At 42.5% G+C, this 24,402-nt stretch overlaps 1 protein-coding gene across 1 annotated transcript in view; it reads left to right on the top strand.

The window, feature by feature from the left end:
• Nucleotides 1–17,007, top strand: part of ANXA6 (annexin A6) — an 84,887-nt gene extending 67,880 nt beyond the window's left edge. The window contains exons 14-26 of the mRNA XM_073567936.1: nt 46–130; nt 991–1,072; nt 1,258–1,352; nt 2,534–2,647; nt 4,836–4,926; nt 6,123–6,202; nt 7,356–7,409; nt 12,334–12,351; nt 12,517–12,610; nt 13,643–13,738; nt 14,445–14,503; nt 15,077–15,199; nt 16,603–17,007. Of these exons, the coding sequence (XP_073424037.1) occupies nt 46–130; nt 991–1,072; nt 1,258–1,352; nt 2,534–2,647; nt 4,836–4,926; nt 6,123–6,202; nt 7,356–7,409; nt 12,334–12,351; nt 12,517–12,610; nt 13,643–13,738; nt 14,445–14,503; nt 15,077–15,199; nt 16,603–16,662 (1,051 nt within the window). The 3' untranslated portion in view covers nt 16,663–17,007. The remainder of the gene's footprint in view (nt 1–45; nt 131–990; nt 1,073–1,257; nt 1,353–2,533; nt 2,648–4,835; nt 4,927–6,122; nt 6,203–7,355; nt 7,410–12,333; nt 12,352–12,516; nt 12,611–13,642; nt 13,739–14,444; nt 14,504–15,076; nt 15,200–16,602) is intronic.
• Nucleotides 17,008–24,402: the final 7,395 nt, after the last annotated feature.

Genomic DNA, 24,402 nt, shown 5'->3' with positions numbered 1-24,402 from the left:
CTGTCAATTGTAATCCGCCATATAAGCTGTTACTTTCCTTTTTAGCACCGCTGGGGAATATTTCCCAGAAGCTGCTCAGGTGGCGTTTCAGAAATGGGAACTTAGCGCGACCACTGCTGCACGCACGGAGGTTCGAAGAGAATAAGATGCCCCATCCCCCGCTCCTCTCTCTTGCCGCACTTGCTAACCAAGCTAGCAGGCATCACATTTGGCTTCTTGCTTGCCTCTCCTTAGCCAAAGCCTAACCAGGATCTGTCAGGGACAAGTCTGCTCTGGAAGTCGGGAATCTACAAAATGCTTCTACTTGGTGATGGCGAATACATGGCCACCTAGCAGAAAAGTGGCTGCTGCAAAATGCACATATATGCGCTATGTTGTAGATATGTCGTCCACTAAAGAAATTGAACCTTTTTTTTAAGCAAAGTGTCAAATCTCCTGAAATGATGAAATTCTAGTTGCCCACAGTCACCACTAGGCTGAGCTAGCGTGCTAACCATGGAAAAAAAAACAGTATGCAAGAGGCTACTTTGCTCCATCTAGTGGTGACTGCTGGGATCAAGATTTCCATCTTTGACCTCTGTAAAGATCTATTAAGAAATCCATCAACATGGACTTGTGGACCCAGGAAGAAGCATATAACCTGCTGACAAACCCATATGTAGGGTTTTCTATAGCAATAAAAGATTGGGAATGTCAAAATGTAATACTTTCCTCCTTAAAGCAACCAAATCCCTATGTGGAGGGACACCGCTCAATAATGGCACACTGTAGATTCCCAGTCTCATAAGGTGGACCTGTCTGTGACAAATCTGATCAATAGAACTAATCGGCTAATTCCTAATACCCTGCTCCTCTTGGTTTTCCTCCTGCCTAACACTTTCTTTTCAAGCTAATATGTTATACTGTTTGCAAATTAATTTACCTTTTCTTCATTTGATCCCTGGTGGATTTTCTCATCCCTGGTGGATTTTCTCATTCACGTTATTCCAGTTGAAAGGAACTATTCATCCGGCAGCTGACTTCAACGCTGACAATGACGGGAAGGCACTGAGAAAAGCAATGAAAGGATTCGGTAAGGCCGTCTGTCAGTGACATATTGTGTTTTGGGTTTATTGCATTAGTATAGGTGCTTATGTCTTACATCCTGTCTATTCTTGTAATACTTGCTGTCTTATTTTTTCTCAAGCACTTTGCATCGGTTGTACAAATGTGCCAAAACCGGCCAAACCTTATTTTATACATATGTATATTCTGCAGGTACTGATGAGGGCGCCATCATTGACATACTCGCCAAACGCAGCAACAGCCAGAGGCAAGAAATAAAACAAGCTTTCAAGTCTCACTTTGGACGAGTAAGTCTCATTTCGTATGAAAGGGAATCTGTCAGCAGGTTTTTACTATTAAATCCGACAGCAGCATGATGTTGGGCTAGAGACCTTGATTCCTGGGAGGTGACACTTGCTATACTTCCAATACAATCAGTGTTTTATCAGTATGGAAATTCACTGCCGGACTAGGTCTCAAGTGCAGAACAGTCAGACTAATGTGTGCAACCCCGCCCCCACCACTGATTGGCTGCTTTCTGACAGTCTACACAGGAAGCTGCCAATCAGGGGTGTGGGCAGGGTTATACAGAGGTCAGCATTTGAGCACTGCTACATTTACGGCAGAAAAAAAAACAAGAATTCTGTCAAAACTGCAGCAAGCAGCCCATTAAGTGATACATCGCTGGAATCAGGATCTCTGACCCTACACCAAGCAGCTCTCGTAAAATATCGCAAAAACCTGATGATTTTAATAAGGCATAAATCACATTAATCTAAAAATGTAGATGTCTATCCCTTGGAAAGAAGTAGTCAATGGATAAACTGGGTCAGCCAGGACAAGTTCATTCCTATCTGTGGCTTTTTGCAATGACTCCTGCAGATGGGCCCCAGTTAGGGCAATTCCCATATGTCTTAATAGGACTGGGGGTTGTCAATGTTATATCGCTTTTTCTTCACAATTCCAACCTCTAGGGTCCAGGGAAGCTGAGATATAGGGAGCTGTTTGGTGGGTCCTCACATTGTAGGGTCACTGGTGGTTTTAATTTTTTGGTGAATAAAATAGTGGGATACCCTTGCGGAGACCATTTTCTTTTAGCTGGAAAATTACTTGGGACCACAATATTCAAGATTTGTGAAAGTCTAACGGAGCCATAAACTCCGATACAAACAGCTCCCCATACCTAATGTTCCTGAACCCATAGGAGGTGGTGTCTGATATTTAGGTGCTCGCTTTAAATGAACTTTGCAAGAATCAGATTTTAGTGGATCTATGGGGGAGTACCAAACTTTCCATGACAGCAGGTGCTGGGAAGGAAAAAAATGATTGAGCATGTTGGATTTTAACATGCCCAATCCATTATTTTGCTGATAAGCTGCTTATATCAAGATCTGTTTAATAGACGTACACACAAGGCGCTTAGGATCCTGCATTGGGGATTTCTTGGTGCAAGGACTCCTGTCTAAGGATACTTTTGTCTTGTTTCTAGGACCTTATGGCAGATCTGAAGTCTGAGCTCTCAGGAACATTGTCCAAACTGATTCTAGGACTCATGATGACACCTGCTCAGTTTGATGCCAAGCAGATAAATAAGGCCATTGCGGTACGTAGACTTTCTTCTCAGAACTGTGATCCCTGACGATCACTTGACAAAGAAGCGGAAGTGTTCAGTCGAGTGAGATATTAACAGATGGGCCCTGAAAACACAAAATAAAGAGAACTCGCCTAATTTGACAGCTACTCCTTAAAATGTAAAGGGATTGTCTCCTCAAGTAATTTTTTAATTGAAACCGGATCGGCAATTGGCAGGTCTGGGTTGAGAACACTCGCTTGCTGCCGGTGGAGTGTAGTAGTAAATGTCTGGCATGGACCACAAACAAGCAGTAAAATGTAAGGCCAGGGGGGATACAAGGGCTGACCGGAGTTTGAGGCTGGATACAATGAAAGCAAACTCCTGTCTAAGCGAAGTATCAGGGCTCTACAGGATTTTAGCCTTTGCAACAAGTAGAAATGGAATAAAAGACCAAGTTAATTAGAATGCTACATTTACTTTTTATTACATAAATTGTATATATTTAATAGATTTTAATACATACAGTGGGGAAAAAAAGTATTTAGTCAGTCAGCAATAGTGCAAGTTCCACCACTTAAAAAGATGAGAGGCGTCTGTAATTTACATCATAGGTAGACCTCAACTATGGGAGACAAACTGAGAAAAAAAAATCCAGAAAATCACATTGTCTGGTTTTTTTTCATTTTATTTGCATATTATGGTGGAAAATAAGTATTTGGTCAGAAACAAGCAATCAAGATTTCTGGCTCTCACAGACCTGTAACTTCTTCTTTAAGAGTCTCCTCTTTCCTCCACTCATTACCTGTAGTAATGGCACCTGTTTAAACTTGTTATCAGTATAAAAAGACACCTGTGCACACCCTCAATCAGTCTGACTCCAAACTCCACTATGGTGAAGACCAAAGAGCTGTCAAAGGACACCAGAAACAAAATTGTAGCCCTGCACCAGGCTGGGAAGACTGAATCTGCAATAGCCAACCAGCTTGGAGTGAAGAAATCAACTGTGGGAGCAATAATTAGAAAATGGAAGACATACAAGACCACTGATAATCTCCCTCGATCTGGTGCTCCACGCAAAATCCCACCCAGTGGGGTCAGAATGATCACAAGAACGGTGAGCAAAAATCCCAGAACCACGCGGGGGGACCTAGTGAATGAACTGCAGAGAGCTGGGACCAATGTAACAAGGCCTACCATAAGTAACACACTACGCCACCATGGACTCAGATCCTGCAGTGCCAGACGTGTCCCACTGCTTAAGCCTGTACATGTCCGGGCCCATCTGAAGTTTGCTAGAGAGCATTTGGATGATCCAGAGGAGTTTTGGGAGAATGTCCTATGGTCTGATGAAACCAAACTGGAACTGTTTGGTAGAAACACAACTTGTCGTGTTTGGAGGAAAAAGAATACTGAGTTGCATCCATCAAACACCATACCTACTGTAAAGCATGGTGGTGGAAACATCATGCTTTGGGGCTGTTTCTCTGCAAAGGGGCCAGGACGACTGATCCGGGTACATGAAAGAATGAATGGGGCCATGTATCGTGAGATTTTGAGTGCAAACCTCCTTCCATCAGCAAGGGCATTGAAGATGAAACGTGGCTGGGTCTTTCAACATGACAATGATCCAAAGCACACCGCCAGGGCAATGAAGGAGTGGCTTCGTAAGAAGCATTTCAAGGTCCTGGAGTGGCCTAGCCAGTCTCCAGATCTCATCCCTATAGAAAACCTTTGGAGGGAGTTGAAAGTCCGTGTTGCCAAGCGAAAAGCCAAAAACATCACTGCTCTAGAGGAGATCTGCATGGAGGAATGGGCCAACATACCAACAACAGTGTGAGGCAACCTTGTGAAGACTTACAGAAAACGTTTGACCTCTGTCATTGCCAACAAAGGATATATCACAAAGTATTGAGATGAAATTTTGTTTCTGACCAAATACTTATTTTCCACCATAATATGCAAATAAAATGAAAAAAAACAGACAATGTGATTTTCTGGATTTTTTTTTCTCAGTTTGTCTCCCATAGTTGAGGTCTACCTATGATGTAAATTACAGACGCCTCTCATCTTTTTAAGTGGTGGAACTTGCACTATTGCTGACTGACTAAATACTTTTTTTCCCCACTGTATATTTATTATGTATAGATTTAGATATTTAGAAAAAACAAAAAAAAAGAAAAATCTTAAAATTTGATTCCCATTAACCATGGATTTGCAGGGCGCGGGTACAGATGAAAAAGTCCTGATAGAAATTTTGGCTACAAGAAATAACCAGGAGATCCGAGCTATTGATGAATCGTATCAAGAAGGTGAGCGGACTATAGACTGTTGTGAGTTCATTCTCCCCTTCACCTTTGATGTCTGATGAACTCCCTCTGCTGGTGAAGAGAGGTAGTGAAATTGATTGGGATGGGAAGAACCTGTCATCTGAACAGGAGGAGTGTGATTGGACATCTGGAATTTCTGAGTGGATATAAGGCAGCCGACGCCCTGCAGGGCTGCTGGTGATCCTTTCTGCTCTGAGCTCTTGCATCCAGTTTAGTTCCTGTCTACTAAAAGCTAAGTTTTTGCCCTGCTATTATTCCATGAGATTTTGTCTGGTTTCCTTAGTGTTTGTATTCAGCCAGTCCTGGTTGGGACTGGCTGAATTCCATTTGTCTCTGAAAAGTTGATCTTTGCTCTGTTTTCAGAATATACCTGAGTGCTGATATAGTGATTTTTGAAGTCTAGCGACTTCAGGGCCTTTTTCCCTATCAGACGGTTGGGACATTTTTTGTAGGGTTTTTTGCGGATTGCAGCCAGCATCTTTTCTGTCCTGTCCTATCTAGTTAGTTGGGCCCCATCGTTTGCTCAGCCTGTCTTTCTGTCTGTGTTTGTATTTTCATCTGTTTTTCACCGAAAATACATGTTGGGAGCTGTCTATTGCTTTGGGGTCTGCTCTGGGGCAGTTTAGATTTCCCCTTTCCTTCTTTAGGCTTATGTAGTTCTCCGGCTGTGACGAAGGGTCTAGGGCACCGTAGGAACCCCCCACGGCTACTGTTAGTTGTGGTGTATAGGATCAGGGGTCTGCAATCCGATAGCTACCAACCTCTCCGGTTTTCTGGACTTGGCTTGTATTTTTGTTTTCTCCTCCGGTGACTCATTCATAACAATAGACTGTGCATATTGAGCCGAATGAAGTATGCGGCCCCCCCCCCCTCCATGTATTGTATGAGCCCCTTATACACAATATGAGCATCCTATATAAAGTCTCTCCACCGGGCTTTGCTGTGAGCGCTGACGTTCTGCACAGCAGATACGCGATGTAGTGACGGTAGCTCCATCCTCCACCATTATATTCACCGCTATTTCCATCCTGTAGTCATACAGGAGTTCGTAATCCTGCCTGTATACCCCGTATGAATGTGAATTCTAGGCAGTAGAGAAAGTGACAGTCTTGCGTTAAAGCTGCTATCCTGCCTGTGAATTCTCTCATTTCTAAGTATATCCCCGTTCTTCACAATAGCTTTCCACAAGTCACTGGAAGATGCTATAAGCTCAGACACATCCGGACATTTCAAGAGGATCCTTATCTCATTGGCATCGGTGAGTTAATATCCAAATCAAGCAAAAATCGGATAACTAATATGAGTATATACAGTAAAGATGTAACCATTATCAGATCTTCATTTCATATAATAAAAATCAGAGGAATAATATCTGCATCCCCATCAGACAGTTAGGACTCAATCTGTGTTTTTTTTTTTTTTTTTTTTAAGAGGTTTTTCAGCAGCTGCGGTGCATATTTTCACAGTACTGTAGAATCTTATTGAGAAGAATAAGTTCACTACATATTAAAGGGGGTCTTTCAAATTGTGATAAAATTACCCCGTCACATAATTTGAACGCCAGCCCATCCTGACCACGTGTGTTGTCGGGTTGCAGTCTGAAAAAACACATCTCACAAGACCTGTGTCTCAACTGACAGAGAAGATGTATCGTAAACACATGTACTTCTGAGTTGAGAAGGGCTGTGACTTGAGAAGGAATAAATCCTCTCCTCGGCTTAGTGTGCATGGGGGACTGAGGCTGGAGAAAAACTTTTGTGCTCATTCAGCTGATGAGATTTATTTCTCCTCCTGTCATAGTTCCGCTCCTCAGCTCATGGAGGTATGTTCTTATAAAACTGCTCCTCTGTCAGTTGAGAGACAGGTCACAAACTGCTTCTTCAGACTACAGCACATCCTGACACGTAACTTGGATGGGCTGCCGTTTGAGTAATGTGACGGGGGCAATTTTATTACTTTCTTGGAGACTCCTTTCAATCATGTAAATAGCCTCTTCAGAGACAGAGAGAACAGGAACTCTAGGGCCACCTATTAGAGGTACAATAGCAATAATGAAAGTTAATATCAATATTTTAAGGGGCCTTGCCACATGACTTGGGGTAAGAAGCCAAAGCAGACACTCAATTTGCAGACACGTGTTTTGGTGGTTGGGAGTTCACCTCTCATGAGTGCAAACCAGTGGACTTATAGATACTATTAGTTTTTTAAAGACATTCTTCAGCAGTTAAGGCTATATCCACCCATAGGGCCTGGCCCCTTGTCAGCGGTAAATCATGGATGGCTATACAATGACCTGTGCAGCAACAGTAATATATTATATAGTGTCAGTCAGCCTATAATAAACCTATTACACTACCCAGCATTAAGTCATGATGAACCACATCAACCCCTGCTTACACTTATGTCTCTAGGCTAACCGTGATGAGAGCGGTGAAGACTTTGAGAAAGCCGTTGAAGATGCCAGGGTAAGAAAAGGAGTATTTTCCCTTTATTTTTTTTCTTTACTCACATGGACAGAACAATAGTATGAGCTATGTATCTACTTTTAGACCCATTTAACAAGAAAAACATTCCAACTTATAAAGTAAAATTTACATGATTACAGTTCATATTCTGTCCACTAGGTGGCGAACAAATGCGCAGCTTACTTTCTGCCATTTAAAAAGTTACTTCCATCTTCATAAATGGGTATTGTCGGATAGTGCTTGTAAAGACGAGCAATTTTGCAATTTACTGTTTATTAACATTTTCAGCCATTTATCAGATTAACACTTTTGTTTATGGTTTGTTGCCTTGGAGACCAACCACCGCTGCTAGAGCGCAGAACCTACAAAGCACTTACAAGCTCTTTTCTAGAGCTTGTAAGTTCAGTTTTGAAGCCGGCCAGGATCGCTGGAGAACTGATATCTCCTAACAAGCTTTAAAGATACTGTAGATGGCAGTGGTGGTCGGTCTCCAAGGCAACAAAAAGTGTTTATCTCAAGAACGGCTGCAAATTTAAATAAGCAGTAAATTGCAAAAGTGTTTGGTTTTTCAAGCACAATCAACCAATATTCGCCTATGAAGATGGTGAAAAACCCTTTAAAGGGAATCTGTCACCCCTTTTTTGAGATGTCATATAAATGATATCATTCAGTTGTGTCACATAAGGATTCTCTTAGTATTTTTGCTTCCCCCTGACCCCGCAACTTTCATGCATAAATACCTTTTTTATATCAGTTCAGATGTAAACTGCCGCAGTCCGGTCTGCTGGGCGGGGCTTATTCACCTGCTCCCCCCCTCCCTGTCTTGCTCTACACAAGAAGAAATGTGTAGAGCAAGACAGGGAGGGGGTCGCAGGTGAATAAGCCCCGCCCAGTGGACTGGACAGCGGCAGTTTACATCTGAACTGATATAAAAAAGGTATTTATGCATGAAAGGTGCGGGGTCAGGGGGAAGCAAAAGTACTAAGAGAATCCTTATGTGTCACACAATTAAATGATATCATTATATGATATCTCAAAAAAAGGGGTGACAGATTCCCTTTAAGTCAGAGGTCATCCACTTGAGAAACTCCTTTTAGCAATCGGTGTAAAGAATCATTAATAAGCAGCAACACTGATCTCCACATGTAATGATATAACAGCTGCTGCAAGGAAGATTATTGCCTGTTGCTTCAGCAAAACCAGCTTTATGCCGTGGTCTCAGGAGCCGCTGTGGCATGTATCATGAAACATTCGTTTACAAATCTGAATTATTACTGTCTGTCGCGGTTTTACAGCTTAAATTTCCTTCTACCTGAATCCCCAGCGATCAAATGAAAACCTGCCAGTAAGTGTTTAGATTCCCTGCAGTGCCTCCACAGGACAAATTGGGTATTACAAGAACAAATTGAAAACCGATCTATAATGCAAGTGAACATTTGTTACTGCTCTCCATTCTGCTCAAAATATGAAGATCCTTTACAGTGGTGCTCCTATATTAACTCAGAATTCCCTAATTGGGTATATATGTAGATTAATTATCTAAATTAAATAGCCCATTTTAAATTGTTATATGCCAAAACTTGAAACCCGTTAAAGGGGTTGCCCACTACTTTGATATGACCTATCCTTAGGATAACTTATTAATGTCGGACCGGTACCCCTACTGATCTGCCAGAAGCCCTGGCTCATGGGATGTAAGCTGTGAGCTGAACCAAATAACTACAGCCTCATACCCAGTCTTAGAGGAGAAGTGTAGACTCAACGCCATTGGTGCCACTTGCCTCCCGAGGCAGAAGTGAGTAGTGGTAGACAACCCATTTAGGCTCATTACCCATAACTGTTACATGGTCCTCAGCATAAGGCTGGGATCACACATGCCAGAAACACGGCCAAGTCTCACATGTTGATACCCGGCACTGCTGTCGGTACTCAGGAGCGGAGCCTGAGGCTGCGTGTATTGCTATGCGGCCGCACGCTCCGCTCCCGAGTGCCAGCGGAAGTGCCGGGTATTAACATGCGGGACTCGTCCGAGTTTCTCGCATGTGATCCCGGCCTAATTCTTGCATGTTATAGGGTAGTGGGGACATCAATATCATGGCGGTCAATCACCTCTTAAGAACCCAAGGGCCAACAAAGTGCAATCTTTGTTAAAAAAAAGTCCAATTTAAACAGATGTTCCAGACAGTTCTGGAAGGGGTTATCTAAGCTTATACTTCTGACCAGACTTCTCCAAACAGTAGGTGGGTCCAACTGGTTTCTGTCATTTCTGAGTTGATGGCACTGCTGGATATCTTCTAATTTCGAAGGGACGTAAGCATAATGTGTCTTTCATCTGCAGCACTAAGTTTCTTTGGTCAACCACTGTGTCTACAGTCCTCAATGTTGCCCATTTCTTGGTGTTTCTTACCTAGAAGAATTGATGTTGTTTGAAGGCAAGTGGTGATCACCGCAAATATGAATTTGATTTAGATTTCTCTTTTGTGCCTTCACTTTGCATTTTCGAAAGCTTACTTATTTAACAGCATTTTTGACCACACCTGCCTAAAACTGTTGCACAATTGTGGAATTGCTCTTCTGGCCTAAATTGTGAGCTCCTGGAGTCTGTTATGAGGCCACTTTTCCCCGGCAGCATGGAAGGAGCTCAGTGGTGCTGAGTGCCAGGATCTGGAGCGAACATCTTGCTCCAGCAATCCCGACTTGCTTTAGAGCAGCGCTTCCAAGCTCTATTGGAAAGAGCATGTAAGCACTGTGCGTTTTAAGACACACTGGCAGTGACTGCAGTGTTAGTCTATACAATGACCAACAAACCAAAAAGTTGCAGATAGCTCCTTTCTTAACCTTGGAGAATACTTTTAATAAGTAGATGCAAAGGTGCTTATTTTTACAAGCAATATTTTCCGATATAGAACATGGGAATTACCCTTTACCCCAGGCCTTCACAAGTTTATGACCCAAAGCATCAGGTGTAGTTAGATCATGCAACAGTCATTGGCATGTAAATGTTATTGTAGAGATTAGGGCTGGCAGCAGACAAAAGACCTAAAGAGGAGATCAAGCCAAGTCATATCCATACTCGTAGAGCTCAGGGCTGGCAGCAGACAAAAGACCTAAAGAGGAGATCAAGCCAAGTCATATCCATACTCGTAGAGCTCAGGGCTGGCAACGGACAAAAGACCTAGTGAGGAGATCAAGCAAAGTCATAGCCATAATCGTAGAGATCAGGGCTGGCAACGGACAAAAGACCTAGTGACAAGATGAAGCAGAGTCATAACCATAATCGTAGAGATCAGGGCTGGCAACAGAAAAAAGACCTAGTGAGGAGATCAAGCAAAGTCATAGCCATAATCGTAGAGATCAGGGCTGGCAACAGACAAAAGAACTAGTGAGGAGATCAAGCAAAGTCATAGCCAGCAGACAGCGACAAGAAGGACCTCATTGCCCAGGTGTAGAGCGGTCGCCTGCAGCTGGGTGCCTGGGAAATTTAGCTCTAACTGGACCATCAAGAAGCCAGGAACCAGTGCATGCAACCAGCAGGCAAAGTGGCAGGATTTGGGATGTTAATGGCATCTGCCAAAAGCATGTTGGACACCTACAAATTTGGCTGGTGGATCAGCCTGTAGACTGGAGTCCCAAGCTGGGGGGTCTTTGAATATTCTGTTCTAGGGCCTAAGAGTCTTATAAACAGTGGTGGTCTACGTGAGAATAATTCTCTAACCGAATGGTACAGAAGTTTTTAGCTTCTTTCAAAAGTTTCCAAATTGCAAGGGGAAGTCCAACGTAACTTTTTTTTTTTTTTTTTGCCACAAGTCTCTTCTCAAAAATAAATGAGCGGTTTCCTTCTGGCTAAATATTTAGTAACCGTAGTTCGGAAGCCGACTGTGATTTGCTTGTTTTATCTGTAACCGTTGAGATTTCCTTAGATATCTGCACTTGGTCATTAAATGCGTGTCCTCGACATCAGAAGAACGGCACTTTTACAAGTTGATGCTCAGTAGATAAGGAGCAAAGCTACGGAAACCTCGGGGCGACCACAGACCCCTCCGCTCCGATCTGTACTAGCCCACAATGCAAAACCTGATTTTTTTTTCACTGAACACAATTCTGATTATTTTAAGATATACTTAATAATTCAAGAATCTTAATTTAATTCCTTCCTTACATCTAGCAGATCTCTCAATATCATGGTTGCCTACTTTCCCAGTGAAATGGTTTATTTTGTCTGCCCTCAGTCGCCACTAGGGGGAGCTAATGTATATTGATTTTTACAGCTTCTATTGAACTCGGTAATGACTCTATGTAGTGCGCTCTTGTGCTCCCCCTAGCTGTCAATTAAATAGATCATTTTGCCTTTTATAGGGTTATTCCCACCTTTAATAAATAGTTTCATAGTTTGTAAATCTAAGAAACGTTGTAGTTTACTGCTTACTAAAATTGTCAGCCATTCTGAAGATATGAATACTTTTTGTTTACAGCTCCGTAGCCTTGGTGATCAACCACCGCTGATTAGACAGCAGAACAAGCGCAGTGCTTACAAGCTCTTTTCTATTGCCCTGAAGCTGGCCACATTTGGTAGAGCTCGCTGTTGCCTTCTAATCCCGCCAACGCCAGCACAGTTTTTACAAACAAGTAGCTAAAAGTGGTGGTCCGTCTCCTAGGCAACGAGTTATAAACCAAAGTGTGTTAATATCTCCAGAGTGGCTGCAAGTTTTAATAAGCGGTAAATTGCGAAAATACTTATTTTTACAAGCACTATCTGAATATCCATATATAAAGATGGGAAGAACGCTAACCAAAATGGATTCTCCACCAGTTTATTGACATTTATCAGGACAGGAGCAATGTCGGGATCATTCCTTCTCGGTGTTGGAGCCTTTTTGGACTCTAACATCTCTTAATTATTCCTTGTTTCTCTTTCTTGTCTTAGGTTATTGCTTCAGTCCTGGTGAGTGATTTATAGATGTCCGTTAAGTGTCGTCATGTTCGCGTTAAACACGTCAGTCACCCACAATCCACAGACGGTTGGGGGGGTGCATGGTTTAATGGGCTTGAATAGATGACGCTTGTTATGTCACATTTGTAAATTTCACGTCTTGGTCCCGTCTTTCAGGAAGTCTCAGACTCTGGATCCGATGACTCCACTTCGTTAGAGACCCGTTTTATGACCATCTTGTGCACGCGTAGCTACCCGCATCTCAGGAGAGGTGAGCGCTGGACCATTGCTTTACATGTGGATGCTGTATAGTGGCTGAGTTCTTGGTTCCAGAATACATCACTAGAAGATGGTACCAGTGACCAAAAGTTACTTGGGCCAACTCTCCATCTATGTAGAACACATTCAATAAATGGGTCTTCTGGTTTCGGTAAAAACATTTTTCAGAGCGGTTAAAAGTAGCAAAAAACAGAACATGTGCACAGCAGTGCCATTTTTTTCATCACTGTGCAGTATATTCACTTTTTGCGGCTGTTTCACTGCGCTTTTTCAGGCGGAATCCACTTGAAAAAGACGTGGTGTGCACATAGCCAAAAAGGAAGTTTCTGTTCCCCATCTGCAATTTGTTCTGACAAAACGAACTCTGCTTTACTTCCACTCCCTGGATCCAGTGCGGAGTTTCCACCACTGCTTTTAATGATTTTTATTGTCTGCAGTGCTGATGACATGTTGACAGCACTGCAGGCAATCGGTGAGCTCAACAACTCTTCCCGAGATGACCGAATGGGAGAGTGAGTAGCTGATGTCCATCATTGGCTGCAGATCTATCGTCAGGGCTACAGATAATAACAGACACAGAAAGCAGTGGTGAAGACTCAGCACTGGACCTGGGAAAGGTGAGTAAAGTACAGTGGGTTTTTTATTTTTTTTTTATTTTTAAGAACAAACTGCAGCCGGAGGACAGACAGTCGTCCCCTTTCCGGGTTTCTGCACACCACGTCTTTTCCTGGTGGATTCCGCCTGAAAAAGCTCTGCGAAACCACCGCAAAAAGTGAAAACAGTGCGCTGTAATGTAAAAATGGCATGTTCGGTCTTTTGCTACTACTTTTAACCGTTTCAGGGCTTAGAAACTGTGACATGGTTAAAAGCAGCGCGTTCACTTGCCACTATAATGAAACGTATAAAAAGTCATCTGCAGCAGAGCCACCCCCAAAAAAATTTTAAAAAGTGGCAATGGTGGTGGCCATTTTTGTTTCTATTTTTCATATGCCATACTAATGACTCCTGTGTTTCTGCTTTCTAGTGTTCCAGGAGTTTATTAAGCAGACGAACCATGATGTAGAACATACAATTAAAAAGGAAATGAAAGGAGATGTGAAGGACGCTTTTGTGGCCATCGGTGAGTTCATCCTCTGACGTTATGACATTATTTTCTGGTAATTATTGAAAACCCCTGGCGCAAATCACATTATTGTATGGAAAAAAAAGTTAATTTTAGGAAGTTAAAACCCATCGTGTATTTGTGGATAAAAATTTTTTTCATAGCTTAGCTTCATTAAAAAAATTTGCACCGTTTTCGCATCTATAATCTGTGTTGCATTAATTATTGCAGACTCAGTTAACTGAGAATCAGTCAGTGAGCTTTTTCTTGTTGTACAATAGCAAGGAAAAGAAAAGGGAAAGAATCATGATAAAGGAATGTAGTTTACTGTCGACACGTTTCAAAGTTTAACAAACCCCTTCCTCAGGACAGACCAACACATTCTGTTGCAATAGGAGAATTTGACTCCTCCTTAGTTTTTGTTTTTTTTTGTTTTTTTTTTTTGTTTTTTTTTTTTTTGAGGGGTTTTAGCTACTTTCAGTAAATTTGTTTTCTTGTACATTCAACTTTGATGTTTTCTGTGGTCCAAGTCTGTAAATATTGCAATGGTGGTCTGCATACGGTGCAATCCTTTTTTTTTTTTTTTTCCCCCCAATATTTGCCTTCCTCCCCCGAGTACAACAACTAGTAGGAGCCGCTGTTTTGTAGAAGAGGCACATCTGAGAAGGTTTTTTTTTTTTAATCTTTTTTTTTTTTTTTTTTTTTTTGTATTCTTCCCTTTTAGTTCGTAGTGTGAAGAATAAATCGTCCTTCTTCGCGGAACGTCTCTATAAAGCAATGAAGGTAAGAAACTCCTCTACCGATCTGCGTCGCAATGCGGTGCTGCAAAAGTGGAACACGGCTCGATACATAGGCCCGGCTGTCTCTTCCCTGCGGATTTCTAGAATGACAACTCATCATGGTCAGACTGGGAGTCTTAGTAGTGTGTGACCTGGAATGCCACAGGTCTGAGACAGCTTCCATATTCTCCGATTTTCTGATATGATTTTCAGTCTAGAGCTGTTCACATATGTCAGTTTTTTAAATAGACCGATCAGCCCGGACATGTTAGATTTTGATCCATCAGACCAAAATCGGCAATGTAAATCTGTGGGTCCGTGAAAAAAAAAAAATGGACTACAGTTGAATGACATCCGAGTGCAGTCCGATTTTTCACAGACTGTCACATAAAGTTGGACAAACTTTCCTTTTTTTTTTTTTCTTTTTATGTACAAAAAAAAAAAATCGCTCACACTCTGATCAAACGCTGATAAAATCTTATACCTGACAAAAATTGACATGTGAATGAGGCCTTACACAGAGTGCGCACAGTCACCACTTTGGGTCATTGGAGTAATGGAAACTTCGTTTCTTCAGGGTGCTGGGACAGATGAACGGACCCTGACCCGTATCCTGATATCCAGGAGTGAGATTGACTTGTTCAACATTCGCCAAGAGTTCAAGGAGGAATATGAGAAGTCTCTGCACCACTGCCTGGAGGTAACGAATATGGTGACCAGATAAAAGGGTGGCGGTTCATACCCCTTTTATAAGGCGTGACGATTTGGGGGAACTTTGCATTTTATATCCCATTCTTTGGTCTAAGGGTAACCTTTAGCCTTGTGGAGATTGACATGCCAAGCCTGGCATGCCAATGTGAGGAGACTTGTAGGCCACGCAAGCTCCTCTGGGAAATTAAATATGCAAATTGCCTCTTCAGAGGGGAAGAGGACTAGAACTCTAGCGCCACCTACTGGAAGTTTCCAAAAACCATGACCATGTATTTTTTTTTTTTTTTTTTTTTTCATTATTGCATTCATACAGCCATCACTTGTTTCCTAGTGGGAAGAAAAATTAAACAGTTTACCATTCAGTAAAAATATAAAAGTATTTTTTTTTCTAGATGTCAGGTTTCTTCAGACAGTTATTTTTTGATAGGAGTTATAGTCGAATGGTATGGGAAAGGACGCATGCTCATGACTGATGTATCAGATCTAGGTCATAAAGGGGTTAATGAAATTAAACAAAATTTATGGCCCCAAATGCTATTTACCTGAAGATATAGGGGTTAATCTACAGGTTAATAGCGCGACAATGGTGTCACTGCCGTACTGAAAGTCGGCTACAGGGAGAAAATAAGCTTATTTTGTCCCAGAAGCCACCAGCTATCAGTCAGGCGTGCCAAGATCGCCTACAGTCACCATTCACTATACTGTAACCCAACCCTGGCGCTTTGATAATTTGGTCCGCAGATCTGGAAAGCAATAAAAAAAAATTCTTTTTTTTAGAAAAGTCCCCATTAAAAGTAAAAAAAACTCTGCATATTTGATACCTCTGTAATCTTACTACCCTAGAAAATCTTATTTCCAAGACCTTTTTACAGCAAAATTAACCTTAATAAATTTAAAAAAAATTTAAAGAATTGTTTATTGCACTTTTTTTGCTTTTTAGCCACACTTGAAATATTTTTTTTCTGCTTTCCAGGACATCACACAATAAAATTGATTGTGTCATTCAAAAGCAAAACTCGTCCTGCAAAAAAAACAAGTCCTTACACGGCCATGTCAATAAAATATTAAAGTTATGGTTCTTGAATTAAGGGGAGGAAAAAGTGAAAATGCAAAATCGAAAGAGCTTAATTCTTTAAAACTGCAGTCACCACTAGGGGGAGCTAAGGAGCTGGCTGCCGGTCATGAAACGGTATGCTGTGAGCTCCCCCCCCAGTGGTGGCCACAAGCAGGTACAATTATATGTCTATACAGGGGATACAGTAAACCTAAAAATTGATTTATTGATGGTGGACATTCTTTGTTAAAATTTTTTTGAAAAATGCAATCCAAGAAATCTTATGTTTTAGATATTTCATTTATATTTTATTTATAAATATATTATGTATTTTGTAGAGTGAAACATCCGGAGACTACCGTAAAGCCCTGCTGGCCATCTGTGCAGGAGACGACTAGACCAGGGGCCCAGACCTTTTCTACATCCATCTGTGAGCTCACGTTCTTGGTGTCCTAGTGGGTAGATGGCAACAAGGGCCCGGAAAATGACTGTGAATAGATGACTTCACCAAGCAACAGAAAAAATGCACCAAAGAAATACAACGCATGGGATGCGGGAGGGCAATTTAGGTCGGGTTGATGGGTATGGGGTCCCCAAATTGTAATAGAAAGGCCTTCTGTGCCAGATACTGATGTGTATGTGACACTTGGAAATGATTTCTTACAAAACCAAAGCCAATTCCAGGTCCCTCGTTATATATAGGAGGATCCAGCCAAGTGGAAATAAAGTGTTTTAATACACAAGTGCCTTTCACCGTCTCTTACTTGTGAAAAAACGAATAAACATGCATGATGTGTCCTAATAGCCACCATCAGTGATCGCCTGATCCTCAGCGATCAGATGTAATCTGTAGGGAAATCAGGTTTCAAGTGTTTGATTTTCCTGCAGCGCCACCACAGGGCCCATAAAGCATTACACAATCCCACCACCATGGCCAGTGCTAATTTTGTACTGCCCTGGTCTGGATGTCATGGGAGTTAATGACAATGATGCCCAACCAGGGTTCTGCAAATGTTTATGCTCAGCTCGGTTAAAAAATAAAAGTTTCCTTGTAGCCATTTTCTCTTTTTTTTTACCAAGAGGAGAAAGTGGCCACAAGGAACATCTCTGTGCAATGCATGAATGTTCCAGGTCCTCCAAACATCTCATTGATTTCAATTACAAATATGTAATGCTTCATACTTCCTGCGGGGGTGCTGTAGGGACACTGTACACTTACTGCCAGGTTCCTACTCAGATTTTAGCTGATTACTATGGTTTATAGCAAGGAGACACTAGGATTAGCCTATTCTCAGGGGGACAGTTCAAGATCTGCAAAGTATGAAGAAGATTCAGCCCAGGAGTAGAGATCTTTACTGTAAAAGGGTGCACATGAAACATTTAATCTGGAGAACATGGTAGCTGCTGAAGGGGGATTGTAGTTTAATATGACGGCCACAGAAATCATCAGAGAAACCATGCAATAGTATAAGTCCTGATATGAACCACCACCTGCATGATGTCCATAAGGATTTCCGTGTATTTCAAAAGGGAAAGTTTTTTACTATTTCTAGTATTTTTAAAGGGGTTATCCAAGATTAGATAAGTGTTTACTCCCCCCACCCCCCAAAAAAAGAAAAAATTAGCAATTTTCATCTATAATCAGTTGATCCCCCATTTGCCTAAATGGGGTTGAATTGCAGTACCAACTGCAGCCCCAGGGATGAGTGGTGCTGTTAAGAGAAAAAAATACAACTTTTTCTCTAGTCACCTTCCATGCCAGCATAGGAGGTTGTCTTCATGCCCTAATGGGGGACAGGAAGCACAGAGGTTAAAAACTCCTCCCACCTCCCAGTGTCTTTCCTGACCCCCATGGGGCATGGAGAGGTTTCAGGTATGCTGCGGGCCGGTGATGACAGTATTACCTTAACTTTAGCTGGGCAGTGGTGGTTGCGGGCTCTGCCTTCCTCCTCCATGCTGCTCCGGTCTCCCCTTTGGGTGGATTCGGGACCTTTTCCTGGCCCATCTGCACCCCTTTTTGGGGGTAAAGTGGGCTAGTGATCCCCATACCGGAGGCCTCCCTGAGCTCTCTGGTCTTTACCCTCCCATGCACGCTATGCAGCGACCCGGAAGTGACGTCAATGGGCGTGTTTCACTTCTGCGCCCTGTGTTCCAGGGTGGAACGCATCTGCTTCCGATTTCGGCCCTCGTGGCCTCTGGAGCGCCGAATGGCGTGCAGAGCACGCTGAAGATTGCGGAGGCCTGCTCTGGACCCAGAGAGGGGGAGGGGGAAGAAAGTGCTAGTGCTGAGGGCAGGGTTTATTGCTACATAATCTTGCCGGAAACCGCCTCCAGGTAAGACTGATCCCCCTGTCAGTATGGATGGTGCTTCCCGCCCTGCATCTGCAGATCCCAGCACTGCCCCAACCTCAGTAAGTCTGTGTATGGGGTGGGTCCTAGCTTGGGGGTCTTGGGTGTAGATGGTCCCTCTACTTATACTTCTCTCCCTTTCTTTTAGGGAGACAAGTCTGCCCATAAAGCCCCCACCAAAAAGACTCTTAAATATGCCATTTGTAATGTGAAGCTTCTCTTGCGATGGGAGAAAAAGCTGTGTCAGACTTGCACGGATAAAGTGGTCAGAGCGGAACACCCCTCTCTGAAGAAATCCATACCCTTGTGAAACAAGAGGTTCAGTCCTCTTTGGCCACATTTACCCCTCCCCCTCTGCTACCTCCTTCTCCCCCTAAAAAGAGAAGGATCCAGATAGAGGACTCCGAGTCGGATCACTCCTATGGTTCATCTTCAGGAAAATGGGAGGAATCTGCAGCCCCTCGAATCCCGGAGGTCAAAAAATACCTGTTTTCCTCAGAGCGTATAGAGGAGTTGGTGAGCGCTGTGTATAGCACTATGGGGTTAGAGGAGGAGTCAGTTCCCCAATCTGCACAAGATGAAATAGAATCATAGAATCATAGAATCGTAGAGTTGGAAGGGACCTCCTGGGCCATCTGGTCCAACCCCCTGCTCAAAGCAGGATTCGCTAAATCATCCCAGTCAGATGTCTGTCCAGCCTCTGTTTGAAGACTTCCATTGAAGGAGAACTCACCACTTCTCGTGGCAGCCTGTTCCACTCATTGATCACTCTAACTGTCAAAAAGTTTTTTCTAATATCTAATCTGTGTCTCTTCCCATTCAGTTTCATCCCATTGCTTCTAGTCTTTCCTTGTGCAAATGAGAATAAAGTTGATCCTTCTACAATGTGACATCCCTTTAGATATTTGTAGACAGCTATTAAGTCTCCTCTCAGTCTTCTCTTTTGCAAACTAAACATTCCCAAATCCTGCAACCTTTCCTCATAAGACAGGGTTTGCAGACCGGTCACCATTCTGGTCGCTCTTTTCTGAACTTGCTCCAGTTTGTTGATGTCTTTTTTAAAATGTGGTGCCCAAAACTGGACACAATATTCCAGATGAGGTCTGACCAAAGAGGAGTAGAGGGAAATAATGACTTCACGTGATCTAGACTGTATGCTTCTGTTAATACATCCTAGAATTGCATTTGCCTTTTTTGCTGCTGCATCACACTGTTGACTCATATTCAGTCTGTGATCTATTAGTATACCCAAGTCTTTTTCACATGTGCTGTCACTTAGCCCTATTCCTCCCATTCTATATATGCTTTTTTCATTTTTATTGCCCAGATGTAGTACTTTGCATTTCTCCCTGTTAAAAACCATTCTGTTAGTTGCTGCCCACTTCTCCAGTTTATTTAAATCTTTTTGAATCCTCTCTCTCTTCTCTAGTATTAGCTATCCCTCCTAGCTTTGTGTCATCAGCAAATTTAATCAGTTTACCCTCAATTCCTTCATCTAAATCGTTGATAAAGATGTTGAACAATACAGGGCCCAGGACAGAGCCCTGTGGTACCCCACTTGAGACATTCTTCCAACTGGATGTGCAGCCATTTACGACCACTCTTTGGGTCCGATCACTAAGCCAGTTATGAATCCACCTAACAGTTGCCTTGTCCATTCCATACTTAGTCATTTTTTCAATAAGGATTGTATGAGAGACTTTGTCAAATGCTTTGCTGAAGTCAAGATATACTATATCTACAGCATTTCCTTGATCCACCCAATCAGTGATACCGTCATAGAAGGAAATTAAGTTAGTCTGACATGACTTATTAGTTACAAACCCATGCTGACTCTGTTTAATCACTTCATTCTTATCCAGGTATTGACATACATGTTGTTTAATAATTTGTTCAAAGATCTTTCCTGGTATAGAAGTCAGACTCACCGGCCTATAGTTGCCTGGGTCCACCTTCTTCCCCTTTTTGAAGATAGGAACAACATTTGCTCTTCTCCAGTCTTCTGGCACTTCTCCTGTTCTCCAAGAATTTTCAAAGATTATGGAGAGGGGTTCAAAAATTTCTTCTGCTATCTCCTTCAGTACTCTGGGGTGTAATTCATCTGGACCTGGAGACTTGAATTCATTTAGGTTAGCTAAGTGTTTCCTCACTATCTTTCTGTTTATAGATATCCTGGATTCTTCTATTCCCTTAATAGGACAGTGAATAACAGTTGATGTTGCATTTCCTTTCTGAGAGAAAACAGATGCAAAATAGGAATTTAAAAGTTCAGCCTTCTCAACATCCTGTCTTACCATTTCATCATTTTCATCCTGTAAAAATCCTATAGCATCTTTGACTTTTCTTTTACTTTTGACATATCCCCAAAATCCTTTATTATTGCTTTTGACATCTCTTGCAAGCCTCAGTTCATTTTCAGCTTTAGCTAATCTGATTTGTGCCCTGCAGGTTCTGCAGACAGCATTATATTCTTCTTTAGATATGCCTCCCTCTTTCCATTTTATAAACATTTTTTTCTTCCTTTTTAGCATGTGCTTAAGTTCTGTGTTCATCCATCCTGGTTTCCTTAAATGCTTCCTATTCTTCCCTCTTTTCGGAATTGTTAACAACTGTGCTTTGAGAATTTCATTTTTCAAGATTTCCCATCCTTCCTGGACATTTTTGTCTTTAAGGATATCCAGCCATTGGATCCCTCCAATTCTCTTTCTGAATCCCTTAAAATCTGCCTTTCTGAAATCTAACCTTGACGTCTGAGTCTTCACAGGTCTTCCACCTCTAGTAATCCAAAATTCTAAAATAGCATGGTCGCTACCTCCTAGGGTCCCAGCCACTTTTACCTCCTCAACCATTTCCTCCCTGTTTATAAGGATTAGATCCAAGGTAGCAGTTCCCCTTGTTTTCTCCCTTACCTTTTGGAAGATAAAGTTGTCAGCAAGAGAGGATAAGAATTTCCTTGACCTGTTAGTTTTGCCTGAGAGAGATTCCCAACAAATGTCTGGATAGTTGAAATCTCCCATGACAACTATGTCATATTTTTTGGAGAACTTGGCCATCTGATGCATAAAGAGTTCATCTATATCTTCGGCTTGCACAGGCGGCCTGTAGTAAATGCCTACAATGGTGTCCTTCCCATTGTTCTGTCCTTGTATTCTTACCCAAACAGTTTCCACAGAACTCCCAGTCTCTGAAGCTTCAATCTCTGTGCAGATATACGCGTTTCTAACATACAATGCGACACCCCCTCCTCGTTTATCAAGTCTATTTCTTGCAAATAAGTTGTATCCTTCTAGTCTTGTATTCCAATCATGTGTATTGTCCCACCAAGTTTCAGTGATTCCAATTACATCATATTTCTGTTCCTGTGTTAGTAGTTCCAATTCTCCTTGTTTGTTGCCCATGCTTTGTGCATTAGTATAGAAACATTTTAGTTTGTGATTGGTTTCTCTTTCTCCATTATTTTTATTAATTAGATTCTTTTGTCTTTGTTCTTCCCTTCCACTTCTAATAGCAGAGTTCTCAATAGCATTTGTCAGGTGTATGGCTTTTTCTGGTCTTTTGCTTCCCTTCCCATGTTCTAGTTTAAAGCTCTCCTTACAAGTGTAGCAAGGCGACTTCCAAATACATGCTTTCCAGTCTTCGTAAGGTGCACCCCATCTCTAGCAAGTAGTCCATCGTATAAGTAGTTCACTCCGTGATCCAGAAATCCAAATCGTTGCTGACGGCACCATCGACGTAGCCAGTTGTTCACCTGCAGAATCTTATTCCACCTCCTTGTTCCATGGCCATCCACTGGGAGGATGGAAGAGAAGACCACCTGCGCTCCCAGTTCTTTCACTTTCTTGCCTAAGTCTTCAAAGTCTCTGCAGATGGTTTCCAGGTCGTTTCTTGCGGTGTCATTTGTCCCCACATGTAGTAGCAGGAATGGGTAGTCATCTGTAGGTCTGAAGAGTCAGTTATATCCGGTCTGCAGATAGCGGCCTCTGTTCCTCTCAGCAGGGAATCCCCCATGACCACCACTCTCCGTTTCTTCTTCACAACATTTTTCTTTCTCCATCCAGGAGGACTCTGAGGGCGTACAAGGTTGCTGTTTGTTGGCAAAGTCTTATCCTGATGTATTTCTTCATCGTTTTCCTGCGTGAGAGCCTGGTACTGGTTCCTGAGCAGTATGGGTGCTGACTGCCTCCTGATCCTCCTGCTTCTCTGGGTCACATGTCTCCATTCCTCTGTTTCTTCAGGTGCACTTCGAATTTCTTCTCTTTCTGTAACATGAAGAGATAATTCTGCTCTGTCCAAGAACTCTTCACCTTCCTTAATGATCTTCAACGTAGCTAACCTCTCTTCGAGATTTTGCAACTATTCCTCCAACAGGGACACAAGCTTGCATTTGTGGCATGTGAAGTTTGGCTTTTCCACTGGTAAATCTGTGAACATGTAGCAAGAAATGCAGCTCACCAAATGGCTCCTGGCCTCTTCCATCTTGAGATTTCTTAAAAACGATGAAAGATGAGCCAAATTTGAGACTCTTCACTTATCCCAGAAGGCACTGGGAATATGCAAATGATCTCCTCAAGACTCTTCCCCTGGTTTTTCCGATTTCCTCTTTTCAGCTGCAACGGCCAAAACCCAGTGATCGTTGAGCTCGCGGAGACTCTTCACTTATCCCAGAAGGCACTGGGAATATGCAAATGATCTCCTCAAGACTCTTCCCCTGGTTTTTCCGATTTCCTCTTTTCAGCTGCAACGGCCAAAACCCAGTGATCGTTGAGCTCGCGGAGACTCTTCACTTATCCCAGAAGGCACTGGGAATATGCAAATGATCTCCTCAAGACTCTTCCCCTGGTTTTTCCGATTTCCTCTTTTCAGCTGCAACGGCCAAAACCCAGTGATCGTTGAGCTCGCGGAGACTCTTCACTTATCCCAGAAGGCACTGGGAATATGCAAATGATCTCCTCAAGACTCTTCCCCTGGTTTTCCGATTTCCTCTTTTCAGCTGCAACGGCCAAAACCCAGTGATCGTTGAGCTCGCGGAGACTCTTCACTTATCCCAGAAGGCACTGGGAATATGCAAATGATCTCCTCAAGACTCTTCCCCTGGTTTTCCGATTTCCTCTTTTCAGCTGCAACGGCCAAAACCCAGTGATCGTTGAGCTCGCGGAGACTCTTCACTTATCCCAGAAGGCACTGGGAATATGCAAATGATCTCCTCAAGACTCTTCCCCTGGTTTTGGGAGATTAAATATGGACAAACAGGTCAGCTTCCCTGTGCGTAAGAGTATCCTAGATATGCTCTCTCAGGAATGGGAGCTTCCAGAGAAGCATCTAAGCACCCCTCAGAATTCAAGCACAGGTTTCCTCTAGAGGGTGACTTAATTAAATGGGATGTTCCCAAGGAGGATGTTCAGGTGGCAAGGGTTGCAAAAAAAGACTGCTTTGCCCTTCGAAGATTCTTCACAACTTAAGGATCCCATGGATAGGAAACTTGAAAGTCTACTAATGAAATCCTGAGAACCTTCCACCTCTGCTCTTAAATCCAATATAGCTTCCACCTGTGTTGCAAGATCCCTCTTCTAATGTCTGGATGAATTGGAGAATCACATTTCTCAGGGGACCTCTAGAGGGGATTTGTTGGACTTGCTACCTATTCTCCAAAAGGCAACTGGGTTCATGGCCGATGCCTCTATGGAATAAATTTGTATTGCTACCAGGTCACTAGTCCAAGCTAATTTGGCCAGAAGAGCCCTCTGGCCCAAGATGTGGAGTGGGGACATAACTTCTAAAATCAAGTTATG

Source organism: Dendrobates tinctorius, unplaced genomic scaffold, assembly GCF_039654945.1.
Source record: "Dendrobates tinctorius isolate UK_male_01 unplaced genomic scaffold, ASM3965494v1 ptg000020l, whole genome shotgun sequence".
Classification (NCBI taxonomy): domain Eukaryota; kingdom Metazoa; phylum Chordata; class Amphibia; order Anura; family Dendrobatidae; genus Dendrobates; species Dendrobates tinctorius.
This window is presented reverse-complemented; position numbering and strand designations above follow the sequence as displayed.